The sequence below is a fragment of the Plectropomus leopardus genome, chromosome 2, assembly GCF_026936395.1.
Source record: "Plectropomus leopardus strain MGB_pleo_1.0 chromosome 2, ASM2693639v1, whole genome shotgun sequence".
Taxonomy (NCBI): Eukaryota; Metazoa; Chordata; class Actinopteri; order Perciformes; family Serranidae; genus Plectropomus; species Plectropomus leopardus.
The window spans coordinates 12,970,643-12,994,890 of NC_142177.1; the positions used below are offsets into that span (position 1 = coordinate 12,970,643).

At 39.6% G+C, this 24,248-nt stretch overlaps 1 protein-coding gene across 1 annotated transcript in view; it reads right to left on the minus strand.

The window, feature by feature from the left end:
- LOC121949622 (vitamin D3 receptor B) overlaps positions 1 to 22,339 on the minus strand; it is a 35,832-nt gene extending 13,493 nt beyond the window's left edge. The window contains exons 1-6 of the mRNA XM_042495361.2: positions 21,814 to 22,339; positions 21,453 to 21,526; positions 6,319 to 6,466; positions 4,442 to 4,572; positions 2,689 to 2,885; positions 1,868 to 1,967 (exon numbers count right to left, since the gene is read on the minus strand). Of these exons, the coding sequence (XP_042351295.2) occupies positions 1,868 to 1,967; positions 2,689 to 2,885; positions 4,442 to 4,572; positions 6,319 to 6,464 (574 nt within the window). The 5' untranslated portion in view covers positions 6,465 to 6,466; positions 21,453 to 21,526; positions 21,814 to 22,339. The remainder of the gene's footprint in view (positions 1 to 1,867; positions 1,968 to 2,688; positions 2,886 to 4,441; positions 4,573 to 6,318; positions 6,467 to 21,452; positions 21,527 to 21,813) is intronic.
- Between the last annotated feature and the right edge of the window lie 1,909 nt (positions 22,340 to 24,248).

The window sequence follows — 24,248 nt, forward strand, 5'->3', positions numbered from 1 at the left end:
GAGGGCTTGTTGATGGAAAGAATCAACTGAAAATACACGAGTGTCAGGTCAGTAGAAGTGAGATGAAAGCTTGGGTGACAGCTACGACAACATGTGAAGCACGCAGAGCTAGCTGGGGTTGTTTTGAGTCATTTGTCTCCACTGAGTGTTGGCGGTAAGCCACGTGACCATGTCCCTGGCTGTGTTCGCTCCATTAGTGACGGATGCATTAATGAACTGATGTTTACTAGTAGGAGTCAGGTGTCTGGGGGGAACAGGCTATTCACAGAATTTCAACTGGATTCTCAGAAAGCAGCGTAACAGATACACCAACAAGAAAACAGCTGAACTGGAAAAAAATCCTGTCTTAAAGAGATAGTTCAGATTTTTTGAAGTGGGGTTGTATGAGGTTGTCATCCTAAGTCAGAGTATTACATACAGTAGGTGGTGGTTAACACGCCCCCAGTTTGGGGAAGCATGCAGGAATACCACCACAGAAGCTAAACAATGTACTGCTTTATACAAGGGCAACAGCAAAATATATTTAGCCACCTTAAAAAGTCCTACCTAAAAAAAATCAATATTAGTTTAAGTGTACGCAAAATTGAGAATATTTTAACTGCTTTATCTTGCGGTCAGACAGCCCTTTCGGACTGGCAGCTGAGACCATTATATCCATCTCTCCCTCCTGCGACTTGCTGGTCTACCAAGGCGTTTAGTTTGTTTGTGATATTGCATGACTGTGGTGAATCTGAACTGACTCTTCCCAAAGTTAAAAAAACAAAACAAGAGCTATCCCTTTAATAACACCAAAGGAAAAAACGTTAATATCACCTCACGGCTGTATGCCTCTGTGAACCAGCCAAGTTACAGTTTAGCCAAGACAGTTGACAATTCTTCAAATATGGATATTGCCGCAAAGAAGCTATGATTTCTGAAACATGGATGCTCCACACACATCTTCAACAAAGTAGTACACAAAAACTTTACAATCAGCGCCGTTTCAACGAGCGTCACCAATTCAATATCTGATTAAATGTCTCCCCTTTTGTTCCCAAGTCATTAAGTTGAGTAGTGGCTGGAAAATTATTTTTTGCAGAATATAATGATGTCAAAATGAAGTTGACCTTCAACCATCCCTGAGTCCAGACGGACATTTGTGAAAAATTGGAATAAATTCCCTCAAGATGTTCTAAAGATATAGACATCACGAGAATAAGATGTACAAAGTCATAGTGACCTTTGACCTATAACCACCAAAATCTAATCAGTCCATCATTGAGTCCAAGTGGACGTTTGTGCCAAACTTGAAGAATTTCCCTGCAGGCGTTCTTGAGATATTGCAGTAACAAGAATGGGACAGACAGACTGGCGGAAGACTTGAATCACAGCTATCACAAGAGCAGAGGCATACAAATCCAAACTATCCCTTTAAGGCAAGAATTAACTCTACTGACAATATTCTCCTAGCACATGCTGCGTGAGATTGAATTAAACATACTTTATTTAAAATATTTATATAAAAAAAAAACTATGCATGTGAAAAAACAAACAAAATGAATAGTGTACAAAGTATATCACAGATTTTCAATGAGTAACATTAACTAACATTTCAAGTCCGAAAAGGAATAGGAAGAAGCAAAATGCTTGTCTTGTCCTACCACACACGTTACACTTTCTATTGAAAGTTATGTCATTTTTCTTTAATAAACCACTCTTAATTCTCGTTAGGTGGCGCACCTTTAATGTTCTTTGTTTCAAAATTAAATTTGTGTCTACATGAGCCCTACAATAGGGTAAATGTGTAGGACAAACTAGTTTCATTGTAACCTTAGACACACGTTTTTACTTTTACATTTCCAAGAAGTCCATGGTGTGTGTCTCATACCTGGAGAGTGACTGAAGGAGTCAGAGGAGGCATCAGACAGAGAGTGGAGAGAGGCAGCTCTACTGGCGCTACGCGTTACTGGGCCCTCACGCACAGGAGGCTAGGCAGGGATAAAAGGCACATATAAGGACACCTGAGGATTTTCAAATAAGTCACCAAAAATAAAAACCAAACTGAAAAGTCACTTCATGTTACCTTTGAATATTTTATAATTCTGCAGTAAAAAAAATCTGTGCATTTTACAATCTTTATTAACAGTCGACCAATTTGTGTTCAGAGTCCTGTTTGTGACTCATCAATGCAGATTATGCATTTCTGTTGAATATTTGCTGAAATAAAGATGGGATGGAATTATTCAAAGTGAGCATGGTCATTTGTGTATTTGGTGGGATGGAAAATAGACAAGAGCACTACAGGTTTGATAGACAGAGGTGTCTGAGGGTGACTCACCACAGTTTCAGAGGAGAATTGGGCCACTAGGTGTAAAATTTGTGTTTAAACAAAACAAAGCTTGACTGTTTTTGACCATCAGTGGAATAAAGCTGAAGCAGAAAAAAGTCTGATGTGAGGAATCAACAACACTGAAATACTGTGCGTATGCTGGTTAATGCAGGTAATAAAAAGATCCCTGTGAAAGTGACAATCTGCCCATCTACAGCAGCATAGTTGCTAATACTGGTCTAACAGAGCAGGAACTGTATCAAAACAATATCAGCAGTGATTTTATTCTGTTTGATGTCCCATGAGATTTGTGAATTCAAAATAAATCTGTCTGCCAAATGTTGATATGATGGAGAAGATAACTGTATTAAGACACAAACCCTGAAGCGGCAGAAGTCAGAGTAGGAGTCGTCATATGTTTTGTGGTGCGCCTCCACCAGCGTGGCAATGACCTGACTCTGCTCCTCACTAAGCCGAGGCCGCCGCGCCTCCTTCTCTGCTTCACGCTGCGCTTCCTCATCCTTCCTTCGTTGAATCAGGTCCTTCTTCCTCTGCACTTCCTCGTCTGTCAGAATGACTGAGGGTGCATGTACAAAGAGACGAAGAGGAAGAGGAGGAGTTAGTATTACACACAAATGCACACACACACAAAAGCATGCATGAAGCATACAGTTTTTACGTAAACAGAAAACAGGTGGGGTACTTGTGTTTTACATTGTGATGACAGCTATGTCAATTTGGTGTTGGGTGGTGGAGGGGGGGGGGTTATTCTCTGGAGGAAGAGAATGGGAGGGGACGGTCCATATGGAGACCCCTGCTGCAATGAACAAGTGAATGCATTGTCTTTGTTCTGTTCGCTCCTTGTTGTTCTAACCACTGAATTAGCTCACAGACACAGAGAGAGAGAGAGAGAGAGAGAGAGAGGGAGAGAGGGAGAGGGAGAGAGAGAGAGAGAGAGAGAGAGAGAGAGAGAGAGAGAGAGAGAGAGAGAGAGAGAGAGAGAGAGAGAGAGAGAGAGAGAGAGAGAGAGAGAGAGAGAGAGAGAGCTGGGTCTCAACAACATGCTGCTGTTTTTGCAACAGCAACGCCACTGGCTCCTCTCCGTGTACAGTAAATCGCAGTGCTGGTGCCACAGCTCTTGTGGTATTCCCAGAAACTCTGAGGGGAAAGAACCTTCAGCTGGAAGTGAGAGGCCTTCACTTTAAAGAGGCCCAGGGACAATATCCGGATATATCAGGAGAAAACAAGAAAAAAATGTACCTGCTATTTACAGACCATGAAAATAAACAGGACTGTGTGGAAAAGAAGAGGCCTTGCTAGATTGTACATAACAGTGTGTGTTTAAACTTCAGATGGAGGATACTTATTCTATACAATGTGGGGAGGCTCCACTAGTTCAAAAAGACCATGTCAACATGCTAATGGGGGCAAAGACCCAGAGATACTTGACCTTAGTCCAAATATTACATAATAAATACAAGAGGGACAGTAGGCCCCCAAAACTGCAAACAGCAGTTAAAATTTTACCATCTATCCAAAAAAGAAACAATATAAGCAAATTGAACATCATTTATATACATGTGAATGTCTCATTTGTCTAAGTGGGAGGGTGGTTTTGGATGAGTCCATAATGTAGTTTTGATCTACATTTAGCAGTGTTGGGCAACCACAAAAACTTGATGGATCCACATCAGTTTTCTTGTGCTGCTTTCAGACCCCTTTTACAGCTTCTTAACCCTTTGAAAAATGAGCAAATTAGTTTGATTTATATCGAAAAAATGGACAAGAAAGTAAATGAGCAACTTGTTTTTTTCATTTTCAGCACTTTTATGAGTCTTTTTCTTGTTTTTTATTCATTTTTTTTTGCTTATTTTCAGATAATTTTCTTGTAACCTTTTTCTAACTTCTTGCTGATTTTTAGGCCTCGTCTTGCTAACATGCTCATTGCCTTCTTCCCATTTTTTTTGGCAATAAATCAAACCAAATTGCTCAGGTTTCAAAGGGTTAAAATCATTTATGTAAGTACAATGCATTTAACCCAAAAGAGTCCATACATAAGTACATGCAGTAAATCAAACAGTGTTATGTTAAGAGTACTATCCTGAAGACATACGGGTCACCTGTTATACTTACACTCTTTCATCATGCCAATGTCCACACAGCGTTTGAGCCTGCATGCCTGGCAGTGGCGCCTGTTGTCCTTGGTGATGGTGCAACTGCCGTTAAAGGGACACGTGAAGGCGGCCTTGCGCTTCATACTGCGCCTGAATAAATTGTATACATTCTGTCTGTTAAAATACGTACACGTCTCAGTTTCTAAACACACAAAAGTATAGTTAAAAAAATTCCTTCCCTGAAGTTATGACGAAAAAGGCTCTGTATGTGTCTAAACACACAGAGCTTGGTGAGATTGTAAGTATGTTGAGAGCTCAATGCAAAGAATGTGAATATAACAAATATAGCACCATAGCACCTTTGACAGTGCTCTGCACAAACAATAATCATGGTCTAAGTGGATAAATATTTTTGTGCTTCAAGCCTGGGACTGGAGCATAAATATGGATAAGTGCCAAGGAATCCAGGGGTAAAGGATGACTCTTGCCAAACAGTGACGCAAAGCGTAGTGATTTAGTCAGCGAGGGACACTATGTATGATCATTTATACACAGATGTGGGCAAAAACACACAGATAAGCACGCCTGGTGAGAGTTCAAACATGGGCCAGCTGAGAAACGAGGAAGGAGGTTATTAAACATCCGTCTTTTTCATTTTCTCCCTTTAAACACCAACACTGTTGTGAGGAACAGACGTACATGGTGGATATGTAAAACACACACACACACAGACACACACACACAGACACACACACACACACAAGCTCACACACACACACACACACACACACACACACACACGCACGCACACAAAAGCTCACACAATCATGACTTGCTCCAGTTTTGTCTTTAGTTTAATTGAAAACTCATGTGTGTATCAATAGCCCCTTTCATATAGCCTGTTTAAGGCGGTAATGTTCTGCCGTTATTTCGCCTCACTGTTAGAAACTGAATGAACTAGGGCTGCAACTAATGATTATTTTCTTTCTTGGTTAATCAAACAGTTGTTTGATCTATATGTTCCCAAGATGACGATGTCAAACGCTTTGTTTTGTCCACAACCCAAAGAGATTCAGTTTACTGTCATTGAATAGTAAAGAAGGCAGAAAATATTTACATTGAAGAAAATTGAATCAGAGATTTTTTTTAAATACATAAATACTCATATATATATATATAAATAAATAATAAATACTCAGACTGATTAGTCTGTAATCACATTAGTTGGCAGTTACCTAAATAACGGACAACTAATTGATTAATCATTGCAGCTCTAGTATGAAAAAAGAATGAAGAGGCACTTCTGTTACATATTTAAGACGGCAGCAGAGGCAGTAACAGAACCAACATGGTGATGTTGTGTTACACCTCATACCTCTTTTAATTCCGAAATGCCTGCATGCTATCTAAAATCAAACACTGGGGCAACATAATGCTTATATAACGGCAATATAGCGGAATATCTGTTTAAAATGTGCTAATGAGCAGGCAGCAGCTGAGGCATTAACTCCAGAACCGAGCTCATTTGTATTCTCTACTTGCTGCTGGGCATTAGTGCGAACTCGGATGTGGTCAGTGGTTTTGTGTGTGTTCTTATGTAACCGTGGGTGGTAATTACATTTAATGTGTGTGTGTGTGTGTGTGTGTGTGTGTGTACATGTGTGGGTGGCCATTATATATGCAAGTTCAAACCTGTGTTTGTATGCTAATGTGTACATGTGTCAATAACTTTCCCGTCAATATACATCGTTTTGTTTTTCATCAGGGTGATATGAGCGACTGTGCTGCTAAACAGGGCCTATTTTGTGTGTGTGTGTGTGTATGTGTATACATTGAATATGTCAATTTCTGTCTGCTTTACAGTGGAACTGTGACATTATATATAAATTTGTGTACCTGAAAAACCCCTTGCAGCCCTCACAGGTCATGGCGTTGAAGTGGAAGCCGGTGGCTTTGTCACCACACACACCGCAGATCCGCGGCACGTTCCTATCGAACTCATCAGGGGCCAGAGTGGATGTACTCACAACTGTGGACTCCATCGCTAAAGGAAGAGGGGGCAAATGGAAAAAGACAAATTAGAGAGAGGAAAAAATAAACTAAATAAGCTCCTGGTTATACAAACTGTTCACTTGCTCAATAACTTTGCCACCAATCAGTACCAAACGAAAAAAAAAAAACATGAATTAAGCTGCCAAATTCTAACATCTGAAGTAAATTTAAGTATATTTTCTTTAATAATAATCTGTTCAGTATTGCAATTCACAAGATATATAAGAACAAAAAAATAAAAGCCATTTTAAAAGACCTTCAATCATAATATTTTTGATTAAGTGATAAAGTTTCAAACGTCATCTGTTTTTTATCTCTTGCACAATTGCTGTAAAAACTCTTTACCAAGTGAGACATGTCTCTTTTCACCTTGTCTCCATGTCAACCAAACACTGTCCCTTCCTTCAGGACATATTCACATCCCCTGTCTCCCCACTGGAAGTGAACTGCAGTGTTTTTGTCCAGGGGTGAGGAACTGAAGCCATATGAATCAAGTGGAAAAACTCCTCTTCCACTCCAAAATGCTGGATCTGGGTTACATTTGATTACATAGTGCCGCGAGTATCTATTTCACTTAACGGCCTCATGAGAGGGAGGGGGGAAAAAAGGCATGTCACCGCAAGGCTAGCATCCTCATAAACAAACAATCACTGTCCTTTTCACAAAGCTCCTTTCTTATTCTCTTCTTTGCTTCCTCTGCAGAGTGAAAGCGAAGCAAATGATGGAAGAAGATGGAGGGGCTGAGGGAGGGGAGGGCAACTAAACCGATACAAGCCTCAACAAACTCACAGATCAACAGCCAATGAGGTGCGGGCCCAGCTGAATAATTTAAAATGTTTTGACACTTCACTCCATCACTCATGTCTAATTAAAAACCACCGGTCCTGCTAAAGGTCTCACATACTCCTGTAAATGCAACAGCTGTATTCTTATTCATGCTGTTTTTTTCTGTTAAATACAACTGTCAATATGAACAGTTTGCTGTTAAACCAATTTCAGCCCTGGCCAAGAGCACTTGTAGTCCCTTTTAAAAACAGAAGGTCAAAACAAGAAAGGAAACAGAGGATCTTTTCAATTCCTCAGAGCTACAGGCATCTTGGACAGCAATGACTCAACCCTCGACAGTATGTTGGCATCTTGTATCTCAGCACCACATGCTTCAACCAGGAACATCTGACACAACGCCTGTTACGGTACGGTGAAACGGTAAATATGGGCACGACTGGAAGGAGCAAGAACTGACAGCAAATATTTGTGGAAGGAATACAGCAAACAGGTCAAACTGAACCCTGATAAACAACAGACCACAGAGGTTGATGGGAAATCACGCCACACTATTAGTCTCATCACTGAGCTCCTGAAACAGTGAGCTCTGACCAGCTGATGCAAAGAAAACTCAAAGCAGAGCAGCACTCTCTCACAATGTTCAGACAAAAAGAAAACAGATGTTGAGGGTTAAATCTACACTGCCTGACAAATATAACACTGTATTTGCTCTCAGTGGAACATTTACTGTCACTCTGCACAACATTGTTTTGTTTTGTTATGATAACTAACTAGTTTCTAGTGACAGGATAGGCGATGCTGTGTCCTAAACTCTTTTGTTTTCCCCAGTTGTCTCAGTGCACAACACGTGTTTCTTTCTGCCACCCACTCTCTCACGCAGAGGTAGAGGTAAAGTACACATGTTGAGTCAAAGGTCCTTCAGAACGATGTACCGGGCTCTGAAGGCTGCATAATCAACAATCACATTACAGAAATCTATTGTCTTAATGATTCAACAGGGTTTATCTATGGACATAATAAAATGCAGCCTTTGGCTATTCACTACACAGTAACACTTGCCATCCAAGTGACAGAATACAAATGGGCACAGGTTTTACATTTCAAGCACTCACCCTGCGTGTAGCCTACATAATGTGAGTAACCCTGCTGGCTAAGACTCTAAGGCTATTATTTATCGTGTGAAAATACCAAAAATGAAATGTGGCAAACTTAAACAGGATGTTTCCAGGAAGTCACATAAAAATTGTGTTTTCCATGATTGGGCTTAATCACACATCCTAGGTTGAAGTGCCAAGGTTCTTTATTAAAAACAAAAACAAAACAAAACAAAACAAAACAATTTCACTGAAAAACATTCATTCTATGTAAAGCAAGTCTCAATTATATAACTACCAATTTGTCTGTAAAAGATGAGTTTTTAGAATCAGCCAGGACCAGGCAAGACTTAATACTAACTTAGAGTTACAGTTTCTAAGCTGGTGACCAGGCATCAGCTTTTGGTTGCAAAAACTTTAAACATAGTTGCCATTTTTAGACAAAACTATACATGTTATATGTCAGCTTACAGAAGAAAATGTGCCATATGAAAATGTTTAAAAGTGTTATTGCAGTAAGCGAACGAAATTCTTTGCAGTTTGTGTTTCGTCTGGTACTCCACAGAAATTGAATCTTAACTTAATTTGCTTCGCCATTGTCTCTAAAACAGATGTCTGTGCTTGTGCGAGTAACTGCACAAGCCCACTTTTTGTAGTTCAGGTTAGGTCTGTACAATAAGCAAAAAATAAAAAATAATAAATAAAAAAAATCAATTGCCATTACTTTGACAGATATTGCCGCCACTGAGGTGTGATCTGTGATATTAGTGGTAATTTTTGCATTTCACTTTCACTAAAAATATAACAGTGGTGATAATGTGATTTTTGATAGGATCTGTAACAAACAATCCATCTGGAATATGATTTGTAGGCCAGGGCGTCTCTGTAGCACCACGATGCTTCAGTGACAATGAAATGTGACACATTTTACCACATTAAAACTCCAGTTCCTGCAATTTGGCTATTGCAATTTTGCTAATAGTGTGATTAATTGTGCTGCCCTTGTTCCAATTATGACTGTAACAACAGTATTTATATATCACTATTGCAACAAATGTGTTTATTTTGGGGTGCACGTTTTACTGTATGCGGCAACTATTTTCCCTGAGCTGCCAACCTCATCTGAGATATCTGTAAAAAACAGGATTACTTTAATGGCCTTAGAGTGTGAGCAGCTGTACGAGCTGGCCTATAAACACAGAAATCATGGTCAGGTAATGAGGTACAAAGTCACGTGGTCAATCTCATTTTTTCAATACAAGACCTTCTAAAGTCCCGCTGATGTTTAGAGAGGTGACGCATTATCAACATACAGAGAACATCTATGACCCGACAGAAAAAGAGCAGCGTCTGCAGCTGGTGTAAATATAATTTGTCTTTTGGCATAGCAGCAAAATCATTATTGCTCTCCTGTAATGTAATGTAACACAATGGTGACCAGTACAAATGGCACAGCCTTTTGTAAAACATTAAGTCTGTTTTACTGCATGTAGGCAATCCAATCCCAGTAGGCATTCACACTCATCACTCACTGTGAACTAACAGGGAAAACACACATTTACCTTACCATATCATCAACTGATCAGTGAAGTCAGTCCTCTGTGATTGCATTCAGCCTTGACAGGCCATTACACTAAATGCACAGTAGTATTGAGAAAGCGCTAAATAATGCACAAGGTTATTAGACCAGATCTGTAGTCATTCCAGTCTCGGACAAGCAAAGCCAGGGAACAGGTTTGGAGCTTGAGGTTTCTACTGAACGTCTCACTCATGATATACAGTGCATATTGTATGTATGTTGTCCTTCGGCAGCATGAATCAAATCTGCCATTGCGGTAATAATGCGAGATATGTCTTATGTGTTACACTGGCATAAAGCCATAAAGATAAAACAGTAACTATGATATGTGATTAGCTTACAGAGTTGATTCCTGCTCTATGACGGGCAACCAAGCATGGATTCTTCACCCTCAGGTATAATTAAGCGTTTGTAGATTGTAACTAAGATTAAAGAATCACTGCCACATGCAGCAGGAGGGACATCAGGCATCACCACTGACTGTATTAGTTGAATAACATTGAGTCCAACAACTTTTAAAGCAACTGTTAAACTCCAACCTATTGGAACCAAAAACGTCTCAGGTGGTAAACAGATTTGTTGTTCCCTGCAAACAGCAGCAGCATATTTTTGGCAGAAATATGAAGTTCAGAGCACACTGAGCACACAGAGAGACAGTAAGACGTGCTATGCTGCATAATAAGTTTATCACTACACCCAAAGTATGGGAATTTATACAATTTTATTTATACCAATGCTATTATCAATTCTGCTTATCGGTCAAGTCTTTGTGAGGAAAAAAAGGCTACATATGTTTTCAGCATCAACCCAACTGTTTTATCTCTAAACTAAACACAGGTAGAAACAAATTACAAAAAAAAAAAAAACATGCATGTCCTCATCTAAAATGAATAAAAAAAGAGACCTTTTGTACAGCATTTGTTTTCTTTTAGTCATACAAAAAAATCTGCAAAGTCTACCTGTATGGCTTTAATGTTATTAAACCATAGGATATTTATCCTCTGTAACGGACATGATGTTCAGTTGGAAAGCTGTGGCACATATGCGTAGTGTCAAATACATGACATTCCTGGAATTTAAGCCCATGTTGCATGGAAAGATGCTTCACCATATTTGTTTTGTTTCTGGTCTTATTTGAGATTCTGATGTTACAGACATTACAAGCAGCACTGTTGTCATCTGTCTTTGTGAAATGAAGCCACACATTCGGCCGTTTCTTTCTGTCTGCCATGACTTGTTTCCTTGTTGCAGCTTTCTAGCGCATAGGCACATACATATGACATTATTGTTTTGCAATGCACAACAGCCAGAAAAACATGCTGTAATGAATCAGACAATTTGGAATTGGTTCTCAAATAGTGATATCCACCACTGTTTGAAATGTTTCTATGGATGTATGACTATTCCAGGTCATCCGATTTTCTTTTGCCACATTTTATTCTCTAAAATAATATAGAAATACCTACTCTGAAATATGGTAATGATAAACAAACAAAAAAAAAGTATTCCACATTTAATGATTCTAGCAAACCCAGAAATAAAACAGAAATGCATTTTAACAAAGGTCCTGTATAATGACTTCAGAATCTCAATTTTTTTACCTGTTTTACATAAAACAGTGTCAACTGGGACTTAACATTGGAAAAGAATGAATATAATGATTTAAAATAAGCCCACCTAAACTGGGGAAACAAGGCAAAGTCATATTGGTATCATATGACCCTGAAACCATGCAATATTTTTTTATTTTTTAAAGATTTTTTTGGGGCATTTTTGCCTTTAATTGATAGGACAGCACATATGTAAAAGGGGGAGAGACAGAGGGGATGAGATGCAGCAAAGGGCTAAGACTGGAGTTGAACCCGCGTCCACTGCAGCGAGGACACAGCCTCTATCATGAGGCACCTGCTCTATCCACTGAGCCACCAGGCTCAATCAGTTCATATGAACTATATGAATATTATAATATTATTATACACTAAAAATAGAAAATCATCCAGAAAACACCAAGCAGTTGTAGCTGTGTTTGCTAGTTTGGAGATAGATGGCTAGTCAGTCTTTCACATCCCCTTTCTACACGTATGTTTCTGTTCTAACATGTAATCATCTATGACATGGCTGAAACAGTTATTTACAAAGAAATAACTTTTGACTTTACTGCCATGTCTAAAAACAACACTGTCATATTTTAATCTGTTTTTGAATGTTCACACTTATTTACAATAGTAAAATATCAAATGTGGACTTGTGACTTCAGTTTCTATAATTGCTTATATTTCTAGACTACTTCCATCCTTGGATTTTTGCTTGTCATAAAAGATACATTGTAACATGTACATTATTTCTCATTTAAAGTCCATCTGTGTTTTACTTCCATTTAAGAAAAGAAAATATTTAAACAAACAGCTATTATGTTATAATGTATATCATGAATGCAATCCTGGGATATCAAATTAACATTCAAAAAGCCCAGTTTAATTTTATTTGCAGGAAACAAGAAATATGGCATAAGCAAATTAAACTCCATTTTCATAATGAAAAAAATCATTAAAGTTTCATCAACTCATTTTGATGACAAAATTCTCTTGGAGAAAACAGGTTGGATTACTCATCAAAAAAGATTACTACATCTTTTGGGATTCTCTGTCTCTCGGGGGGAAAAGGGGATTTTTACACAGAATATTTCTTGTCTTTATGTTATATAATTAATTATAAATAATTAATACTGTAATATTGTATGGTCAAATGCTTTTCCAATTTATCTGTACAAAATATTGCTGCTGCATGAAAGTTAAATCAGCAACACTTTCCAAGTGCACCAGTGATTTTTAAAACTAAAGCTGTTCACTGACTCCTACATTCCTTAAATCTGAACATTTGTCTTTAAAGTGAAATAGAAGAACACAAATTTACCTTATAGTTTTACATATTACTTTAATAATAATTCCACAATTCCATAACTACCTAACTAGACAGGCTGAGCACATTCATCTTCCATTGTATAAAACACCCCCTGGTCAGTTTTCTGTCAAAGGTTGTGGAGATATCTTATATGAAAATGGACATTTAATGGATTTTTCTGTTTCACTGTCTGTGTACAAACACAACCTTAGAAATCTACACAATCAGGATAGTTTCAAGGTGGGCAGCCAAGATTAGTGACACCTATTCAGTATCTGACCAGATGTTTCCCCTTCTGTTATGATGAATAATGGCCAGAAAAGTGTTTCAAAACATTATGATTTCACAATGAAGTTCACCTTTGCCCTTGTGGATATAAACTCTAATTGCTTTATCATTTTATCTGATTAAACATATGTGCGAAAAAATTCGCCTTAATTAGCTTTTGCATTTCTGCAATCTCCAATATGGAGGATTAAAAAAATATCACTCTTTGAAATGATTGTTTACAGTGCAAATATGGCAATTATTCCTGTTTTGATATATTTTTTACCCTTTTTAACTATATCTCTACACTCATTTTATAGGAATTGTTTTAACACTAAGATATAAAATGCACTTTTGATTTTATAGTTTAAATTTCACCTTTTGTATATCCTTTGGGTGTGTTTTTATATGAGTCATTGCAGGTTTCTGTTGTTATTGACTGTGACATATATCGGAGTCAAAGTAATGGCCTCGGAAAATAAAACATGAACAATTACAGCCTGTGAATGATGTGATGTGAAAGTTGCAAGTATTCCATGTGAAGTGGAGAGCCACTGAGGGTAATTAAGGTAGCTCATCTCAGCCACATGACTAGTTTGAGTAGGAATGGGCTTATATCAGCTGAGGGAGACAAATCTCTTGAACATGAACCACTTCTACCACAGTGTTAGGCTGCTACATTGGTTTATGTAAAATACTTTGAATCTTTTACGCTCACGGGGGTGTTTTTTTTAATGTGTGATAACATTCAGTGGTGGAAATGGAGTACATGAGTCACTTCATAGCTTTGCGCTTAGTTAGACCACCGCATACTTATAAGTAAGTAAAATAAAATGTTGGTTAATCATGCTAGCATTGAATTTTGTTTACACTGAATGTCTCTCAAATTTAAAGCAACAGTTTCACAGCAACATGATTTACTCTGAAATCTTCTGTCCATGTTATTGAGTGTGTCATGTGGTAGGCATGTTTTTACTCTGCTCATGTGTCCATTACACCTCACTACACATAGAATTCAGATGAACTCTCATCTATTGCCCTCTGCATGACCGCATCCAGTCAGAGAGCGGAAGTGCCGGCTCATAGGAGAGAGCAGTGACAGTGCTGTGGGAGGTGAGAGGGGTGCCGAAGAAGCAGGCCAGAGAAGGGTGGGGTGGAGGGGACGCTGGAGAGATGGGCGTAAAAACAGATATATACATGGATACAGCAAGTAGGGGAGGGGTGACCTCTTTGTCACTACCGCTTTCTGTGTCACAAGGCATACCCTGCTGGCTGTGAAATAGCACGAGGAGCAGGCAATCGGCAGCGGCCCACAGAGAAGCAATCAACACACAAACAGCCTGATTTTATTATCTAAAAAAGTTGTCTAAAAATACACTGTCATAAGCCACTTCAATTACTAGCTAAATATAAATAAATGTCTCATCTCTGACAGCTTCTCATCTTGAGGAGTAAAAAGCTTTTTGCTATTCATGAATCACATTTTTAGTATGATTTATCTTGTGTTGCTTTACTCCCATTTTTTAAAATCAAGGAGCACATTTTGATATTGTTTGTGCGTGGGTGCACACTTGTGACAATGAAAAATTTGTTGGCTGGCCAACTTAATTGTATGTATGATAGAGACTGGTATAACTATATTGAACGTAAATGTGAGTCTCTTTTAGCCTTAAAAAGCCACTAACATCTGGCTTTTTAATGCAATGAGAATGCGTACAATCGGCACCCCAGTCAAATGACTCTGCAGTAGACACGGGTTTTTATCGCCTCTGGCTCAGATTGGCATTGATGGGAACGCAACACCCGGGTGAAAGTGGTAATTTCAGCTCTATAACTGGCGAGATGCAAAGACTCAAATACATCTGCACCGAGTTTGAAAGGGGTACTTCATAAGTAAGAGATAAATCATGAGAATAAACCACTGAAACGTTTTGACCCCTGTTCCTGTTGCTGTCTACTGTTCACCTGTTCTCTGACTCCCTCTCCAGTGGTAAATTCAGTGGAAGTGGGAATACAGACATTTAGTGGGTTTACCCGTGTTTTAAAAAAACTGCATGCAGCTAATTGCGGTGAGAATGAGGTATTAGATAACCAACACACACCCTCTGCTAACCCAATAAGTAATAGAGAGATAAGGTAACATGTTTCTACTTCCAGTTCCCTTGAATCAACATCAGTGGGATTCTGATGCCTGAAATAAGGTCTGTGGTTAAAACAAGCGATGAGATTTTCACATTTTGTTGCACAGTCACTAAATACCCCACTTGTGAAAATTTGAAGCTTTTATGCATCTTCAAAAAGACAATAGCTAAAGTGACTACATGAGACAACAGTAGTTATCGCTAACATTATCATCACAGCAAACACAGAAAACCATCTACTCACTACTTCACCTTTACAGCATCATTGTATTCACTGTCGCTCTCTTTCAAACTTTTCTAACTCACACTTTCCAACTTGATGGGGGTGTTTTAGACTTTTTCTGTTGCTCTAATGGTAATATTCTTGTTTTTGTTATGTTTGTGTCTTGTAGGCCCATGCAGGCTGGGCACCTTTTGGTGCCCAGCCTGCATGGCACTTAAAAAAATAAATTATCTTACCTTATCTAGCGAACCATTAAAGTGGTGTTCATTTGTGGAGATTATCTTACTGTAAGTACCATAAACTTTGATTTTGCTACAGAGTTGATTTTCTATAATAATCCAAAATCCAATGGAAAAATCTCATTGGCTTTTTGTCGAGGGAAACAGGGTGATGCTAACTTCATGGTTGGCTGACAAAAACGTTATTCCTACAGTACTCCATAACAATAGCACTCAGGATCATTATTCCGTTTTTTAAATTTATAAGGGACGTTGGATAAACCTGGTGACTTCTAGGTTGAACCTAAAAATGGCTGAAAATAGGAGAAACTACTATTTCCTGAAAACGTAATATCTTGTTTTGTCTGACCAACAGTCGAACACCAAAGATATTGAAACACAATGATAAAAAAAATCTGGGAAACGCAGCATATCCACGCAATGAGAAGCTAGAATAAGGACAATATTGGAATAATGAACTTTGCTAATTGAATACTCAAAACTGTTTATTTTTTGTCTATTAACTACTCGATTAACTGACTAATCATTTTAGCTCTAGTAAAAGTATTAAGAATATGACAATTCTTTACAGACAAAAGTGATGAGAATTGATCATATAGTGTAAAATAAGCACCTTTTGCTCATTATTTGGATAATCCATTCACAAGACGTAACTGACTTGTGGACTCTATCAGATAACTTAAGGAATAAAATGAAGGAAAAGCTATGTGCACTGGAAGCCTGGGGCTTGGTAGCCTGAGTGACAGCGCGGCAGTGGTCGATGAGCAAGAGATGAGGCCTGCTGTAATTATGCGCAGTACCGCAAACTGACTCCAGCTTGTCATTTTAACTGGGTGGTGAAAGCTGCAAAATGAAGACATTACCCTAATTTTGGTGGTGCTTCTGGAGGAGAGGACAGGGAGTTTCCTTTTCTTTTTACCCAACAAACTAGCGGAGGGAGAACAAGTGCTACTTAGCATGCAGTGGAGCAGTGACTCATCTTTTCCCCCTTTGATTTATTCACATCATGGCTGAAGTGACACGCATGTGTCTCATAATCCTGGGAGTGACGTTAGAACTGTACCCAGGTTGGATTTAAAGACATGGCACTGTCTGCAGAGGCCTTAATGCAGAACATTTGATAAGTCATCAATTCTAAGGATTAATGGTCTAGTGCTCTTGGTGGTCTGGACTAAATTAAAATCAACATGTCTGGAAAAACCACTTGTCATATAACAGAATATCTTAAATAAGCCGAGCCTAACCCGTACTACATAAAAGTCCAGTGATTAAATATTTATTACTGAACACCTGGCCAATTTTTAACTATGGTGGAGTCAAAGGAGCATCCCTCAAACGTTTGGTTTGCATAAAACCACACAACCTGTGTCACAATTATTTGTGTAAATTGTTTGCACCATCTGCATCCCAGCGTCCCACATGGATACATCTACCTTGCACCCTCTAATTAGTTGACATTAGATGACAATCAGTCCAAATTGAAGTCTTCACTGCAGATGGCGTGAACCTGAGAGACAGAGAGTTAAGTGCTAATATGAGAGATAGTAACACTTCATGCCGATGATGTTGCACAATGAGTGTAGTCCTTAAAATATGGTTATTCATGAATCTGTGTATTACTGCTGCAGTTTGAGCCGCCATAAGATATTCATATAGGGATAAGTGCCAAGGTGGAACCTGGCAGGATTCCAATGCCACTCATAAGGTAGCTTATTTCTTTCTGTTTTACTCGCCATTTCATTTCAGACTGCACCATTGTCCAAGTATGTGACTACCAAACGAGAAAGTGGCCATTGGTTTTATTTGTCAGGTGCACTGCCTCTTACAAAAAAGACCTAAGCAAAACCTCAGGCGTAAAAAAAAAGATTTGGACGGCAGCCCAGATGTTAGATTAACTTTCATCAAAGTCAATATTAAGTGATTATAAAACCCACCCTCCACCAACGCCCACCATCTAACAAAACTAATTAAGTGGTGCCATTAGTGCTAGGGCGTTGAAATGAAATGTGATTGAGGATGGGGCAAGACATAACAAAGTGGGTAAAGAGGAGGATCCAGACAGCGTTTCAAGGAGGGATCATTTTAACTGCACACAGACGTGCAGAAGAGAAAAAGGGGAAAGCGGGAAATAAAAAACCTCTGGCATCACGTCCCAAGAATGTCAGCAATGAGCTTACAGACCACATCCCAACACATAAGAGTCAGAGTCGGAATCACATCCAGACCTATAACAGCACTGGAGGAAAGAGAGGGATTGCTGTGGAACGCCTGAGTGGGAGAAGGAGGCCCTGTCTGACAGTCCAATGAGCATCCTCCCTCTACATCACATGACGCAATCCCACAAATGGTTCTGAAATTGTTCCACGCTGCCAAAAGTTTCTCTTAAAGGAAAAAAAAGAGAGCAAGAGTCGGAGAAAGATTTAAAGGAGAGAGGGAGAGAGAGAGAGAGAGAGAGAGAGAGAGAGAGAAGACAGAGAGAAGTTGTTGAGAGGGCTGGAGTGAGAGGGGAGAAAGTATAAGGCGATGTGTTTTACTGCATACCTCGGGCTGGGTCACTACGAGTACAGAAGAGACATAAAACAAATCAGATCTGGAATGACCTGGGCTGCGGAAAGAGCTGGGCAACAATGGAAATACAGGGGCTTGTGTTTCACACATAGAAGTACATCTAAGCCTATAATAGTGGCAGAAAAGAGAGTGAAAATGGAAATTTAATGGAGGAAGGTGGAGGTGAAGAAAAGATGTACCATTAAAAGAAAATATGATCTGGAATTTGTGACAGGGGAAGTTCAATTAAAAGCCACAGTGTAAAAAAATTGTCTAAGAAAATGAAAACCACACACAGACAGAAAATAGAAGAGAACAATGGACAAAGAGACAATGTGGACCTAACAACAACAAAGTAGACAAACCAAGTCTGTAATGCAGCTAAACAACTGGCGGAGCAGACTAGTCAAGTCCTGTCCCTTCGCTTCCCTCTCTCTCGCCCTCTCGTTTTCCCTCCTGCAGCCTCCTCAGCTCTATCATGCTCCTTTCCTACGATCACAGGCAGCATGTTACAGCAGCAGTAATAGCACATGACAAGGTGACCTGTGCCCCACACAGGATGGGCTAAACTGGGGTGGAAGGGGTGGGGGGTCACATGTCCCTTGTCCAACCCTATGGTCTATGCACCACTCCCCCCCTGCCCAGGCCCCAGTGCTGGCCTGCAAGGGGAGAGAGAGGCAGTGACGGCAGCCTGCCCCCTTATGCTGGGCCCCTTTGCTGGACTCTGGAGAGGGGAAAGAGACGAGGCAGGGAGAGGCCCACTCAAACACACATCGAAAAGTCCTGTTTATGTCTATGCCGAATTTCACAGAGAATGCATATTCTCAAGCACGCAGAGCCGTGCACGCAGACAGTCAACTGGACAAGACTGGACAGACAGCAGAGATGTGGGTAAGGTGGGTGCAAATGCACTTAGCCAACAAGTCAAAGTTATATAACCTCCATAAAATGCTGTCTCTCTTTCAGGAAATACTTTGCTTGAAAAACTGTATAAAAATCAACTGCCATTAGTATTTCTAATAAAAAAGTAAACATGTAAAAGGTAAAAAATTTTTTTTTTAAAAGTAAGAAAAAAAAACATAATCGAGTTGTTCACTGACATCAGTTAAAAAAGATATCTGGATTCACTGATGTAGGTATCAAACAGTGGTATACAGATGTTTTTCTGCTCTATATACAAAAAAAAAAAATACCTGTGTGATGAGTTTGGCTTAGAAACCATTAACCACAGGAGGTAATTGAGGACCTAAAGACATTAGGGAAAACTTAGCACTTCATTAGTCTCAAAGGCAACTGAACATATGTGGCAAACAGCACGTATGTACAGAGGTACATACATACAAGTGGGTCTTTACAGTTAAGTACAGGAGCCTCTTTCTTTCTATAGGGTTACATGTGAGAGGAAGCGACCAATTACTGTAGTCACGGAAGGGGGGTGGGGGCAGGGTCTTTCACTGTACAGGAGACCTAATGGACTGTACCATCACCACAGCACGCAGCTCCATGAACAACCTGCCACGGTTAAAGTCAATAAAGACACAAACCAAAGCTTCTCATCACTTGACAAATGGTCAGAAAAGTAGTTCAAAAGCTTAAGGTCCTCTTTTGTGTTGAGTCTCCTGTTCTTACCTAAATAATACAGTCTATCTTGTAAATTCCCACATCATATAAATTCAGAACACGTGTGACCGTTGATCCCAAGTGTGCCCAGTTGTTGAGAAGAGACGCCAAATTAATTTTTCTAAAAGCAGGCGATGAAGCAGCTGACATAACAACAACATCCTACCTGCCACTTTTCAAGCGTCAAACTGTTTCAAAAACAGAAACGGATAGGTGTGAGAATAATAGTAGTAAGTAAGCTCACTGGGAAAATAGGTAGGAATATATATGTGTACCCCTTACTGTTAGCTGCGCTTGGCCCCCTTCAGATATACTTTGAAGTGATGAGCAGCAGCGAGAGAAGAGCTGGAGGCTGTTTAAATTTCAGATGCAAGAAAGACAAGAGGCTCGTGGTAATTAATGATGTCCTTATCAGCCAGTAGCTCAGTTGTGCATTACTATGAAGTGAGTGGTTATGGTGCAAAAATATGAATGTGTGTAGATATATAAATTTTCTACCAAGCAACTGTTTGTGTGTGTGTGTGTGTGTGTGTGTGTGTGTTTAAGAGTCTGAGAACTCCTGCCACGCTCAAATAATTGCTGTAGGTGATATGTTACATGACAACAGGGCTGAAGTCTTCACTGATTAGTTCAAATAACTGCAGCTTATCACTTAATCATGTGTTTATCACCCCAAAAAATGCATAAGATGATTTTATGGTGTTTTTAAAAGCACACTAACTAGCTAGTAATTAATATTAATAATTAAAGGAAGGAATTTCCACTCTAAAGACTGTATTGACTTTTTAGTTGTGCAGATTTCATTACACTGCCCTTCGAGGCAGACCAGGAGGGTCACTGAATTAGGTCACAAAGGTATGAGACATTGACAGTATGATAATGTCTTACAAAAAAAACAAAAATCCCAGTATCACTGTATTACAGAATTATTACTATCAGTTACAATGACCCTTGAGGGAATAAAAACAGATGGGCCTCATGTAGATGAACAAATGTTTCATTGCTATAATTAAAAATTGAAGCCATTTAAAATATATATATATATATATATATATATATATATATATATATATATATGTGTGTGTGTGTAAGAAGTTCTCCTTCTAAAAATAACTGATATGAAACGTGAAATTCTCCACTCAGCTGCATATTTATTTCCAATACCATAGACTAATACGATAACCGTCAATTTTCATACCACAGTGTACCTTGAAACCGGTATACTGCTGCACCCCTAAAAATGGACAGATCACATGAAATTCACTCAAGTCTTACAAAGTACTAAGATTTCCAATTCATTAGTCAATATACTGATATTACACTTTTGTTGACTGCAGTTGGTGTGTTACTTTTACTGATATATATTTCTTGTGTATGATGAGAGTGACTATATCAAAGTATCATGGCTATGAAATCACGAGACTGCAACATCCCCAGGAAATCTGTGCAAAAATGTGAAACTTCAAAGCAACACAAATGTGGACATGTGGACGTGTAAAGAGACCATTTTAGAGTATATCTTTTCAAAAGACTGAAACACACGCGATTACCAGACTTGAAAGCAAAATGAAAGTGTCTCACCTGAGGTATTAGCATGCCCTTGTACAATAGGTAAGACTTGAAACCTTTCTTCAGTTTATCCCAAGTTGTTAATCCTGTTAAATACAAAAGCAAAATGGCATGTCGCAAGTCACTGAGTGGGCCTCCAACGTTACCCTCGTACCTGACCTGCAGTTGCTCTGTTTATGTAACACTGAATTACTTTCAACAGCAACATACACACTCATTTGTAATCAACACATAGCAGAGCGTAGGCTAACACATTGATAAAAACAACACACTTAAACTGAGCTAAACCTGTTTCTTGTGGTATTGAGCAACAGAGATTACAATAACTCAAGTCTCGACTTTAGCATTCCTCCTGTGCATGCGAGTTTCATACCTCAGCTCAACTTTTCCCCCGTCAAGACCGAGTTGCTTTTAATCCTCTTTAGTCGCCGTTTGCCGTCGTGCTCATGCTCTTGCAAAGTGTGTCCCCTCCATGTTGACTGGGTGGGTTTAGCTTGGAGGCGACAGGACCGCGTTGTAGTAACTAAAACTCAAAGAAATGTGAGGAGACTTGGGGGAGAAAACGTCAAACTCGTACGCCCTTCCAGACGTTGGCTCACACACACAGCAGCAGCAGCAGCAGCAGCAGCAGCGCTGGTAGTAGCTAACGTTAGCGTGGCTAGCTGGCTGCTTTAACCCTAAAACGCGGCACCAAGTTCAGCCAGCTTATTAACCGCTCTGCGCTCGCGACCGATGAACAACCGACGGAAAAACGCTCGAGACGCAACTGGAGATAACTGACGGACAAACGTACGCACTTACATTTAGAAAACTCAATCACACCTACGGTAGTCCGACGAGAAATACCCCTCCTTCTTCAGGACCCAAATAGATGGCCATTACTTTTTGTTATGCACCGCCCCCTCTTCAGGACCTCTACAGGAAAAAAGAGGGATTTCCCCCCCAGCCCCTCCGCTGACCAATCACAGGTGGGCTCAGCGTCTCTCCCGTGCTGTGATTGGTGACATTTCGGCTGAGCTCGGCTCTCATCGGTCAGCTCTGGTGCCCGTATGGAGAAAGGCCGCCCCCTCAAACAGGGGTGTGTCGTGACGTCAGAGGTAACGGAGAGGTAAACAACTTTGACCGCGTGAGGTTTAAAGCAACATCGTTTTGCCTCTGATCTCTGAATCAATGGACGCCCGGTGTGGGGGATTACCGCGCTAACATTAGATACGACGTGGTGTCTCAATGGGCGGATATCGTCCCGTTGAGGACGTGTTTTTCTCTTGCAGCAGAGTGTCTTTGTGTTGCTGCTAGATGCTTTGAGCCCTGTAATTGAAATTTAAATAAGCAATAACACCATAACCATCGATATAACGCAGATGAAATAACAACACCAGCGTTGCCTGGTTCTAAATACCCCGTTTTATGCATTTTGCTCCATGATTTCTTTGACACTTTGCAAATGTGTGCAGTGAGGCGTGTGTGTTGGAGGGGTGTGTCTACTCTGCAGTACATTGGTAGGCTGGAAAGCAAAGTCGCTACATGGCGATCTTGCCATACATTTGCAATGTATGGGAGGTGGCCCAGTATGCCTAAAAATAGAGAATAACTCAGTTCACAGAATCACACTGGGCAAACATTGCTGATATTCTGCGCTCTTATAGCAAAATAATAATAATAATAATAAACACTACTGTTTTTTTTGCACCCACTTATTTATTTCGGTGACATTTGTTCATTCACGGTTGTGTGCTCATAGCTCTGGTATTTAGTGTAAATGGTGTGTGTGTGTGTGTGTGTGTGTGTGTGTTAAGGGGCCAGTGGAGGGGGTCTGGGTGAAGGTCAGGGGTGTGTCTATAATGTAAACACAGTAAAGGCGACAGATACGAAAGGGAGAGGGGAAAAGAGAGAGCAGGGCCTCATCCGGTACCATATATCCTCTTCCAACTAATCGTTCTTTTCTGCGGCTGCAGCCTGAAAACACGAGGTACATGAGGTGCAGACTGTAAAGAAAATATACAGATCTTGGTGTTGCAAATTATTGAGAGTTTCTTAGAACAGAAGCAACCTTTCAGGCATACATATTTTCAAGACCTATCCAAATGATTTTTGTTTAAAATAATAGCTTTAGTAACTGTTTTGTTATGGTACCATATTTACCCCATCTTCTGTCTATCATGTTTGTGCTATTTTAATATTATGTTTATTATTAGGCAATATCATTATTTTATTTATTAAGTTCTAAAAATATAATACAAATCTATGCAACCAAGTGCTTTTGAAGGGTTGTCAAAAACAGGTTTTAGAAATAACCAAAAAGATGCAGGCTAAAACTATATTTAACCTACCCCTCTAACAACTTACATAACAAGTTACTAAATCACCTCTGTTGTGTTCATCAACTCAGGTATTTTGCACTCTCACAAGCCCTCCATTTATCACTTGCATGGATTTAACAGTCAGCACTGTGCTAGAGCTAGTGTGTTGTACTTACACTTCCTTTCTGCTCTCTAAATCCCCTGCCAGCAGGTCTTGCCTCCAAAATGCCAAAATGCCCCCCCCCCCCATTGCCTAAATATTCCACTCTACATTACACATTTTGTAGGCTACTTGCTGTGTGGCCAAAGTATACAGACCACTCAACAATTACGTCCATTCCATAAAACCCATGCATGCGTGTGCAAAGTTCAATGTCAGCTACTCTGTTTTAGTGTTCTGTCTTAACCCTGGAATTAGCATTATCCTGAGCCCTCCGGCACCTTGGACATGTGTCATAAGCTTGTTGACTGTTGATTCATGTACAGTGACTGGTAGTAAAGTGTGTGG